Here is a 12,629-nt window from a genome sequence, read left to right as displayed (position 1 = left end):
AGTGAGAAATGTGTAACATGAGCACTTCTGAGTTTCATGCATGTATATAATGGTGTACAAGGTGTCAAATAAATATGGATGCAACTTTGAAATGTGTATTGTAAAATTGTGTGTTATAGCAGAACGTGTTGTGTGTACACATTTGGAATATATATATACTGTATATTGGAATTATGTCTGATGACAATTAGATTTAAATATAAAATTTTTAAATAACGTAAATGAGGGTATTAGGTGCTACATTGATGCTATTGTACAGTGACAATTAGACATTATACGTGCATGGGTTATATATGTACTAACTTATTTATATATTATTACTTTTTATAATTAATTTTGGTACTACTTGGGAGCATCAGGTTTGTAGTGACCTCAACCAACCCTAGTTTATAATATATATAAATCTAGCCCTGGTATGGATAGCCTAATATACCACAGATACATATAAATATAAAAACAACAAAATTAATGTAAAATTTAAAATATATTAGAGACATTTAGTGAAAATTAACATTCTCCCTCATGGCCATACATCTGCTACTTCCACAGGGGCTTTGAGCAGACAATAGCCATACTAGAAGAATGTATTATAAATACCCGTTTCTGTAATCTCTATACCAATTTTGCTAGGCCAACTTTAGGTAATTACTTGGTGAATAATTTGGAATAAAGAGAGTAATTTTTTTGAATATATGTACATAATTTTTAAATAAACAGGATGGTTAATTCTTTGCAAACTGGTAGTATTTAATCTTTTAAATTTTTATAAAATTGGCAAAATTTCAGAATGTTTTATTTTTTCATGATTTTTGCAACACTTATCAAAAAACAAAACAAAAAAGAAAATTTAAAGATTTCAATAAAAGTTGTTCATTGTCACTTTTTGTATAGCTGAAAATATATTCCTATCATACCCTAAACATTTTTAAAAATAAAATCTGCATCATGTTGCTCATTGCTGTATACTACTTATGGCTTAAATTAATTCTTGGTTTGTTTGTTATTAGAAGCATTAGCAACTAAGGCCATATTGCTCCGGGGATATGCGGTGGTCATTCCCTGACCTTTCCGCATCCTCCGTACTTGGTGGGCACGGGCTCGAACCCCGGTCTAATCAAGAAGCGTGTGCTACGCACTGCTGCTCCTGCCCATCTGGCTACGGAGGCGCCTTAAATTAATTCCTTATCATTAAACATACCTGACAACTGCTGCTTATCGGTAGTATATATAAATGGATAAGTGTACAAATTATGACTAGAGTGAAATTTCTAATTTTCAACTAAGTGAAACTTTTATAAATGAACATGTATTTTAATTGACTAGTATTATGAAAACATTTAATGATGGTGACAACTCTAACATGGTCCCTTAATTTTTTAATACACTTTAATTCTTTATTAATCTGATGTAAATATTTCATAATAATAAAGTAAGATATTAAATCAAAATATAATCTTTCCAGTATCCACAGCAATATATCTTTATTGATTTTAAAAAAATTTGAAAGAAATGTCATAGCTTTCTAACACCAATACTTACATAAATTCATATAAAAAACAGGAAGTTTTTTTTTTTTTTTTTTTTTTTATCCCCCAAAATACACCTGACAAACCATCATTTTCTCTCTTACATAAGGATTGGCCATTGTGACATTATCCTACCTAGCTTACAATTGTTGAATGGCACCACTATAATTGCTGGTTGGGTTACAGTAATATAAGTCACAGTTTTTGCAAACTTCGGAAATCTGATAATACACTGTTGAGCGCTAATGCCACTATTAAGTACTCTTTGGAATGGTCAAGCACTTGTGGTAGTTACAACAGGTAACTGTGATAACAAGCAACATAGAAAAATTTCTACCATCACACACTACTTCATAACAGAAACCTTTAATTTCATTCAGAATATCTGGCTGTGAACTAGCAAACAGGGTTCAATAAGCTAAAGATATGAATGGACAGAAACTGTTTCCATATCAGCAAACTGTAATGCAGACATTTCTTTAATACAACTGTATTCATGCGATGATTAATAACAATTAACTAGCAAGGGATATTTTTATCAATTGAACTCATAACTCAGTACTTTCCGGAAAAAAAAAAAAAATAAGAAAAATAAATCGATACACTGAATCCTGACTGCTAGTTTAAGCCAAAACAACAACAAATTGTAAAAGTATCTATGTATTGCCCACATTCCATAATTTATCATCACTAATTAATTATTGATACTCTAAAACCCAAACAACATTAACTTACATATGTCGTTGTCTATCAAACTATTGCAAAAGTTTCTGCTATACAGAAAAGGTGAAATTCTGATGTGGTTAAGTGTTGATGCATACATTTCAAATAACAACAAAAAGTACACAACAATCCAATTTTTTAACCACATCAGTATTGTATCAGGCACATATTAGTTTGTATTAATACTTTAGGTAATAATAAAAGCAAGTATACACACAATACTCTTATTAAGGAACTGTTCACATACATAATTATAAAATTCAAAAATTTCATAACAATATTCTTACATAGTTTCACATAATTTAAATAACAAAAATTGGTTCCTTATAACAATACTTTATTCAGAAGAATTAATAAAGGACTGTATAGACACAGATGGTGAAATGCCTCCATCATTAAAAAGAAAGGTGGCAAAGGAAAATCAATGTAGCTAAACACACACAACTTCTTTAAATCTTTTTTTATTCATGAATAATGTGAAAACACTGAAATTTAACTGTTTGCAGTTTCTATAATTATATTAATTTATAAGAAAACTATAAAAAAAAAGAAGAAAGTGTACAAGTAATAGTAAATTTGTATATTACTTTCTACAAAATGAAATATATTTAAATAAACAATTTAACATGCTTTCACCATAAGAACTGACAATAATAATGTAATAAAAAAAGCTGCAGTGCATAGTTGCTCATTTCAAAACATCTTACTAAATCTTTACACTATTGTCTTTCATTCCTTACTAAATATTTATATTCTACTAATTTCTTTAATTAACAGTCATAAGAATAGAGTTGTGGCAAGATTTATTGTAAAAGACAGAGAAAAGGTGTGATTCAGGTAGTTTTCCCTGGTCCCACCCCATCCTTATTACAATTATGACATATTTACACAACATGGACAGTTATTTACAAATATACCTTGGTATGGTAGACAATAAAGAATTATTCTGTTAACAGAACAACTTAAATATGGAAAACTACTTAATGAATTTTTGATTACATATTCAAAACTGGCAGAAGTATCTTTATCAATAAATTGAAAAAAGTAAGAAACTTTCAGAAATCAATGAAGGAATATAGGTCCAAAAAAATTTCATACTGCACCTTGAAAAACTTTAATATTTAATGGCATGCAAAAAAATCAAAACAATGAATCAAAATCTATATAACTTTTGACTTAGGCTTCTGTTTTTATGTTTCATGTGGGACAGATTATCCTATGTAATCTGAAATGTACTCACTGAATAAAAATATATTTAATTATTATTTCGAGTAGAATACCATTTCAATAAAAATCTATTAGGCAGAATAATTTTGGCAATAAATTTATAGAATATTGTCATATATAAGTGATGGGTTTACTGCACTTTGTAAAGTCATAATAAAAACTATCAGATTGTAAAATGGTAGAAAGGACATAAAAGAGACAGCACCATTAAACAAAATAGGTGAAAAAATATTCCCAATCAAGCAATAGTTAACAATGGCCAGTCTGTTGAAATGCCATTTATCCAGTACTGAATAAAGTTGGCACAGATTTGTGAGGAAGAACCAAGAAATAAGCACATGTCAGAAGTTGTCTGTGCCAAGAGAAATGGCAGGAGTGCAGAAATGAGGATGAACAATGGAAACTACCAACCGTTTTACTAGATGTATTTGGAACGCCTTTATTTCCACAATTGTGGCCCCTCAATGTCTAATCTGCTACCTTCATAAGGATTTGATATAAAAAATAGAATCTGAAGTTCATCATATCCTCATCACTAAAGGATGATTTCATATTATATAGTTGTTCATAATTTTGACTGAGTGATTTCACACAAACAAGCATATCTCATGCATACACACTTTCGCACATTCATTCTCACATATATGGACAAAATATATATATACACACACACACACCCCCCAAACAGACAGACACATACATACATACATGCGCGCGCGCGCGCACACACACACACACACACACACACACACACACACACACACACACACACACACACACACACACACACACACACACACACACACACACACATATATATATGTGAGTGTGTGTGTGAGAGAGAATGAATATTATTTTGTGAACTACCGTTCCATATTTTTAATACTATATTACAGTGCAATGGTCATGTACCAAGTAAAAAAATCTTTGGAAAGAAAAACTACAATGATCACACTTAGGCCAACATTAGGAATTTATGTATTTTTACAAGATTGGCTTATTCAGTTCTGAACAAGTATGATAATTAATTACAACCACAGTCACAGCCCACTTCTGGAATGTAGTTAAACTTTGTGCAAAAATCACAGAACTCATGACTAGAGACAGTACTTTCATAAAGATTTGCAATGACTATCATTAGGCCACTATTGCACTCTCTCTCTCTCTCTCTCTCTCTCTCTCTCTCTCTTCCCTACCCCCTAAGTTGACTTGTTGACTTGACTTATGAGCAAATGCAGGAAGAAACTTCCCTTCATGTTAACTTCTGCAACGTGCAGAAAGGAAGGTTTGAAATGGCCGTCTAGAGTCCCCCCTCTGAAAAGACTTTATTAATTTTGTTGTCAAACTAAAGACAAAAGAGAAAAGTCACAAGAGCAGGGCACAGAGGGTAAAGTTTTTAGAAATCGCAGTTCTATTAGCAGCACCGGTATTACTGAACTTGAATATTTTCATCATTACGGACTTCAGACTTCAGTTTCACAAATTCACGAGCAACTTCATCATTTGTGCGTTGGGAGAGGATACGTAGCACAGTCCAACCAGTTTCATCCATGTTCACTCTGCGTCCAAGAGGCAACCAACAAGCACAGCTGCCCTGGTCTATAATATCACGAAGTTGCATCACAGCAACTCCCACTAAACGATCTTCCCGTGCAAAGCAATAGTCTTTAACACATATATGGAGTTCAAATGATGAAGGCTCTTCTTCATTTCCAATTATGCTGCAATGGGAGAAAAATATTTTATATCAAAATCATTAAGTTACATTAAAGATACTGACAATATATTTTGCAAAACAGAGCAATATTGTAGGAGGAAATATTTAATGGCAACTTACATGCGAGCAGATGATCTTTAATGAGTACTACATACTTATTATTATTAGCCATATGGTGCAAGGAAGCCTGAGGCTTATGCTGCACTAGCCAAAAAAAAAAAAAAAATTCCCCGAGTTACCCCATGTGTATGTCAGAGAGAGAGAGAGAGAGAGAGAGAGAGAGAGTGTGTGTGTGTGTGTGTGTGTGTGTGTCAGAAGTAGAAAGGAATCACAAAGAAAGAGAAGAATGATGATATCTAGCTCAGGACCCTGGGTTTGCCAAGCCCATACTCACCAGATGTGAGCCCCTGGGGTTTTGAACATAGAATGTTAATAGCAAGTTAATTCATAAGATACTGCAGTTACATCTCAGCCTTTTTGGTTTGGCAGTTGTTAAGACCCACCTATTATGTCATACACTGTTTATATGTTTGAATTCTATGAGAAAGTTCTCATTCTGTATTGTCATATGACCATTTAAAGTAGGTGGGCTGGGAGAAACAAATATGATTGTGGCCTGCAATTGCACAAAACTATCCAATGGATAATTAGCTTTATTAAATACCCTACTTTATGTTAACTTATTATATTTTAGAGAAAAAACTAAATAATAAATTTTAAAAATACAGCAATGCAAATATAATAAAGCATATTTTGAAATTAAGAGAAAATCTCATGTAAACAGAAAAAGTCTAAAATTTATAAAAATATTTATACTTCCAACTAAATACTCAAATCATGATTGTATTGATTGTCTTTGACATTTAGAAAGTATGAGATTTTTTTTTTTTGTAAATCCAGACATTGAAACTGACATTAAATTTCAGTGATAACATAAATTTTACGTCAAGATGCAGGTATGGATTATAGCAGTACAATATATTTTCAAACTTTATTGTACCTTGGATTTTTAAGTTTGTAGATTTCTGTTTGGATTGTCTGTTATACACTACCACCAACTGATTATGATTGCTTAAGGATGATACAGCTGCAACTTTTTCCGTTTCAGAAATGTTGAGTCAAAATTTTGTTTATAACAATGGCCCTGCTGGCTAGACTTGGCTATCAAGAGCATTTCCAAAGTTTTACCACAAAAAAAAAAAAAAAAAATCCTTTCACATTCAGCACTGCTATGAGGAATTACTAAAATGGCAATTATGACTTTGAACTGATACTACAAAGCATTTTTTGCTTCATCCATTTCTATAAACCCTCCAAAGAAAAAGGTATTAGAACCTACAGTACATATTACCATGCACGGTTTTATTTATTTATCCTTAATGATACTGAGAAGTGCTGAAAACTCGTCCCCAAAAAAATTTAAATTTGAAAAAGATGCAATGTCAACAGATGAATTCAGTTCTATCTCAGCATTTATAAGAACATATTTTTTCAGTGGGAATTCATTCACCATGTTTTCACATGCAGAAACTACATATTTCATCACTGAACAAAACAAGAGAATCTCCTTTTGTTTGTTTCTCCATGACCCTTGGCAGTTGCATTGCAGACCCAGTAAATATATGTGGGTAGTGACAGGTGGGTCAGTAAATCAGCTGCCCTGTCTTATGATGGGAGATTTTAACTTACAAGATATTGACCAGACCTTGTTGATTGGTCACTCACACACTACAAAAGCTTTTGTAGATTTATTGGATGACTGTTTATTAACCCAGCATGTTATAGAAGAAACAAGATAATGCAGTTTTCTTGATGTGATTATCAGCAGCAACTCTTCATGTTAAGAAACTACAGGTAAAAGATCCTCTGGGTAGCAGTGGTCATAGTGTGCTGTGAGACTTACTTAAAGACATAACTACTGTTAAGCAGAAAGGGGACGGCTTTTGTTTCTGTAAGGGTGACTACATTGGTTTCATACAATTTTGAAATTCTATACAGTGGAACTATCTGATTATGTTGCCAACAGCAAATGCTAAAGCATTCAGGGAAGTAATCGTAGAAGCTACTAGACTTTTCATACCAACTAAGAAATACATTTCCAGGCTAAGAGTAAGAGATAAATGGATGTCAGATGACTTGATAAGACTTTGGGCTGACAAGATAAATGCATGGGATGCAGAAGCCTATCACAGATACAAACTAGGTGTAATCAAGTCACAAAGCAGGTTAGCCAAGCTAAGACTTGTGAGACGTCTCTGGTAGAGAATGCCAAAGCCAAGAAATGCAGCAAAGACTTCTTTACTTATATTAACCTTCCGATGACCATGCCAAAAATATAATGCGAATGACTGGGTAGGGTCATTAAGTGACCCCAGCAATAAATATTTTGTATTTACTAAGTATACGAAATAAAATGCAATACAAAGATACATAAACGCTTACTAGTAGAAATAATACATAAAAAATAAAATCAAACATAGTTGCTAAGTTAAATACTGGTAACGAAATAGTTCTGTAATATTAAATAGTTTCGGAAGATATGCATTCTACTGAATTTAAATTAGGTGTTCTGGTTATTGCATGATTGGCATATTGTTGACTTTATTACAGTGGTATGGTTACTGCAAACAAATTGATTACACGTACTACATTTTTTCATGGCTTTCTTATCAAGGTTCCTGGGACACGCAGTACAGCAACAGCATTTCACACTAGTTCCAGGTGTTTTATTTTGCCCACATGGTTCCTGTTTTTCCTTGGCGTTCTCAGAATTTCTCAGAATGCTTTTATGGGTGCCGTAATCTTCTCATATAAGTCTGGGTTTTTTGTTCAATATGTTTATTGCAAGACGTCTTCTTGCAGATGGTTGGTTTTTTGACCACCCAATGCCATATATTCAAAATTGTATTTGCAGAATTAACTTGATAAAATTAATATCACCTCAAATAACCCACTTATTTGTATGGCGTTTAAAGCGAAAGTTGTGGAAATTCAATTAAGTTGCAGAAAAATAAACTGTTGAAATATAAATAGAGTAGAGACTATTAAAACTGTAATTAAAAATTTTTTTCCCAAAGGAGAAAGAAGTGCACTGCTCTATCTCCTGGTTGTCCTATATAAAATTGTTAAACCACTAATAACATGCAGTGAAAAACTAATAAATAAAGCCAATAGTCATAATGGATGACTTTCGTGATAATATCTTCGGTTGGCAATAATGAAGGAAAAAAAAAAGAGGTTGTACACTTAAAGAGATCCTAAGTTCCCATGATGCTTTTTGGGACATGTGGGAACTTGACATGTGCAAGGTTCCAAATGGGGGGAAAGGTTTGTTGAAAGTTTTGTGTTTAAAACATCTAATGTGGTGTTATGGCGACACCATTCTATAACAAGTGTTTCCTGTTGGAAAAGTTTATAACTTGATTTTAATTTTATAATTGTAATGGCTGAATCGATTAGAGGGTTGTGATTATGGGAATGTACATGCTGCGTTCAGTTCCGTGCTGGCTTGATTAGTCTTAAAGCTATTGTGGAATTATTATTTTCACTGCCGTCATCAGATGATTCATTACCAGCATGTGCAGAATTATTGCTTTCACCATCTTCGTCGGATGAATCACGAATTTGTTGCCTTTGTGAAATGTCGGTAATAACATATCTTCATCTTCCAACAATTCCAGTTCATTAGGAATATCCTCAAACTCTTTGCTTACTAACTTTTCAAGTTCGGCTTCAGTGAGATACGCGACATTGTCTAGCTACGGACTGCCAAAATCAAGCTCGTGAGAATATTACGCTGTGAGCAACAAAGTAAAGATGTTGTGATATGTCCTAACACACTTTTAAGCATGCTCTGACCAGTACAAAATGTGCACAAACGAGTAATTGCACTCTATAATGGTTAACAATGTTATAACATTGATGGCCACGTGGGGTCACTAGGTGACCCCAATCAAGAAATTATTTTTTCTAAGCGAAAAAATAATTTCTTGGTTTTTTTAATTTAAAAAGTAATTTTTTAAATAAAAAATTTTTTAAAGGTATTTAAATTTTTTAAGCAATTACCCCACAGAGATCTGGAAAAAGGTGAAAATCTTGGCTAAAAAAATAACGAAGCCTCTAAGACATTAATTGAGAAAAATATTGTAAAAAAAAGTAGCGTTGGTGTCACATAGTGACCCCACCTGGTCATTGGAAGGTTAATAATAGAAAAAAGGGACTGAATCACATTGATCCACCTGACAATGACGATGGTTTAAATGTTGATGATCAACCCCAGGTTGCTGACAAATTGAATAGGTATTTTGCATCTACATTCAAGCATGAGGAGTTCTTTACTGAGGGGAATTCCAGAAGTTCATTAGAATTTAACAGGGAGCTAAATGATTTTGTGATAACTGAAAGGAAAGTGGAAGAAGAATTGTTGAGGCTCAACATAAAAAAGTTGCCTGGGATCTATCCAATTATATTAAGGGAGCAGCAAAGAAGGTAAGCAAACCCTTAGACATAATTATGGCTAAGGGTTTGTGAATTTCACAAAGGGAAATCAAAGTGTAACAAGTAATTACAGACTTGTTACAGACATGATTTCCATTCAAATTCAATTTAATTGAGAACACTACATTAAAGTAATATACTTAAATGCAATAATAACACTATGCACCAGTTATGCAGTAATAATATATATGTTGTCAGGTTTACATTATTAAATATATATTACGATATTGAGTTTATGTTATATGTATTACTTTATTGAGTTTTTGATATAACGTTATGCTTGTAAAGTTATAAGTTAATTATAACAGCTAGTAAAATTGTCTATTAATGCCAACTTACGTGATTCGAACTTTTGAGATGCCTATTTACCACAATTAAGACACTATAATTCTCCAACTATGCATTACAGTATAAAGCTATGAGATACAATATTCATGCCAAATCACTGATACAAAGGTTCTACATATTAAATTTAAAAATAAACTAACACATGTGACTAGGACTATGAACAGTGAACAGTCATTACTGTGAACAGTAACCCCTGAGGTGTTGAGGGGGTTCTCCTATTCTGGGAGTTCTCAAATGGATATCTGGGGTCTCTGGGTGTTGGTAGCCTGAATTCTCTCATTTGATGGTTGGAAGGTTTGATGGCCTCCTTAAAGATGATCAGCCAGGTGGAGGGAGAAATAGTATCTGCCCTAGTTTGTAGAGGGGGATAGTTTTCATCCAGCAGGCCTCTATAAATTCCTTGTTTTTTTTTGTTATAGATGACTGCTATAATGTGGGAGTTATGAGTGTCCCCTGCATAGTGGTATGCAATGTCAGGTTAAACAACCTGAGGGCCTTCAATGCAGGCTTCCCCACAATCGAAATCCACTTGGTAAATGGAATCCGGAATCTGTGGTGGTGGGACAACATTAATGAAGTGCCCAGCTTGTGTTCACAGTGAAGAATACTTTGGTGTTGTGGTTTTAGAATATCATGGGATAGGGTAAAAGAGGGGAGGGTTTAGGGGCATATCCCCAATAGGTAGGATGGTAGTTTTCAGAATGTGGAGGACACCTGAGAGATAATTCTCTGAAATTGGAAGGGTATTTGTGATTAAGGTTCTTTTTATAGTGATGACCACAGAGACAGGGGAGGATTAAGGATGAAATAGGCCCCAGCCATGTTTAAACTTGAGGCCCCTTTGATATATATATATATATATATATATATTACATACATATAAATACTACATAGGGTTTTAAAAAAAAAACAACTTATTTTTAGAGTTTTACTAGTCCATACATTGATACATATTTTTCAGTCATCTGTAAAAACTATAAAGCTAATAAAATTAAAACAATAAAAATAAAACAATAAACTAATTACAAACAACCTTCATATGTATGCCACAATAGTGTCACACATATGTGGCCAACACGGCTTCTCAAGAAATAAAGTAACCAACATACTTTAGTTACAAAAACATATATGCGACATAAAAAAAAAAAAAAGACTTCCTTTTTTTTCCTCTATTTTAAGCGAAAAAACAACAACACTGACATTACAATATTTATTTTAGAATTACTAATCAAATTATTTCCTAAATATTTTTGGCCCCCTGGGGAATTTTTTTCTTAAACTAGCTAGGCAGTCAACGTGTTAAAGGTAGAAGGACGTGGTTAGCTGTTGGGTAAAATGTATGTGCTAAAATAACCACTGGTGATCCGGCAAACTCACTAATCAGGCACCCAACAGGTCCCAACGCTGCCGGATTAGTGATGGTCGACCTGTATTATTATTATTAGAAATTTTTATCACTATTTTAGAAAACATTTACACTGAAAATGAGGTCCCTCTATGGGCGAGATCCCCTGCCATGGCTGGTTTGGCAGTAGTGTTAATGCGGCCCTGCACAGAGCTAAGTTCTGAGGAGCTAGAGTGTGGCAGGCCCGCCATACAAGACCCATCCCAGTCCTTGCTTATACACTAAGTGGGTGGTTGGATTCAAACTGCACATGTATTTGGGTTTCTGTATATTTTGGTAACAACTGAGTAATTTTTAAGGGTGATGAGAATGCATACTATGGGAATGGTTCAACTCCATTGAAGGTGGGAATGTAAATGGTTTAAGGATTCCTTGCTGTGTTCCCATACCAAAATAAATTTGTCGAATCTGATGTGCAATTTAGGCCATTCTTCTGGACAAAAAAATCTGTCTTGGAAGCAGGAGGAGGCCTGGCAACAAAAAGGTCGATGATGTCATGTTTGGGGGGGGGAGATATACAGAGAAGACGCAGTGTGATTGAACTTATTTTTTATTACCTGAATACCCATACGGCTTCTAATATGCCCTTAAATTATTTTCTTTAATGTTTAGACATTTCAGTGTTGGTGTGTCTTTTCCAGTGCTTTTTTGGGACGGTACGCAACGGTACGGTGTACCGGCACCTTTATTCACAGTGACGTGTGACATTTGGATACAGTGCACTTCGAAATTTGTAATATTCCGAATTAACTCGGTACGCACTGTTAGCATTTCTGGCCTTCAGGCAATTAGTGCTGCACGAATTAAGAGAGCTAAAGGGATTACTATTCTGCAACTTAGTGGTACCTGGTAAAACCTATCCGACCACCTGTCCCACATACGGAGAAGTCACGCTGGCAAAGAGTGAGCAGTTTATGGTGTATTCCCAATGGGCTCTGGCCCACCTTCTACTGCAGTGGTGTACAACCTTTTCCCATACAGTGGCCATATTCAAAAAAATTCAAAGTTAGATTTCTTTAGTGTTACATTTTCCATAACTTTTTGCATGTAAAAGTAAAATTGAAAATATTCAAAACTTTTATTAAGAATATTCTACAAAAACTTTATTATGAAATTATTTTTACTTATGTTATTATTTTTTACTTATTTTACTCACATTTTACTTATTTTTTATAAACTTGAATAA

The 12,629-nt window shown here is 33.6% G+C and overlaps 1 protein-coding gene across 1 annotated transcript in view; it reads right to left on the bottom strand.

Annotated features, from left to right (window-relative positions):
• Nucleotides 1-3,592: 3,592 nt before the first annotated feature.
• The window catches only part of unc-13 (protein unc13 homolog), a 1,321,962-nt gene continuing 1,312,925 nt past the window's right edge, over nucleotides 3,593-12,629 (bottom strand). The window contains exon 42 of the mRNA XM_090372343.1: nucleotides 3,593-5,197. Coding sequence (XP_090228469.1) covers nucleotides 4,906-5,197 — 292 coding nt within the window. The 3' untranslated portion in view covers nucleotides 3,593-4,905. The remainder of the gene's footprint in view (nucleotides 5,198-12,629) is intronic.

This window comes from Mastigoproctus giganteus, chromosome 4 (assembly GCF_048544385.1).
Source record: "Mastigoproctus giganteus isolate SK-2022 chromosome 4, ASM4854438v1, whole genome shotgun sequence".
Taxonomy (NCBI): domain Eukaryota; kingdom Metazoa; phylum Arthropoda; class Arachnida; order Uropygi; family Thelyphonidae; genus Mastigoproctus; species Mastigoproctus giganteus.
The sequence above is the reverse complement of the archived record's forward strand: the minus strand, read 5'-3'. Positions and strand labels throughout refer to the sequence as shown.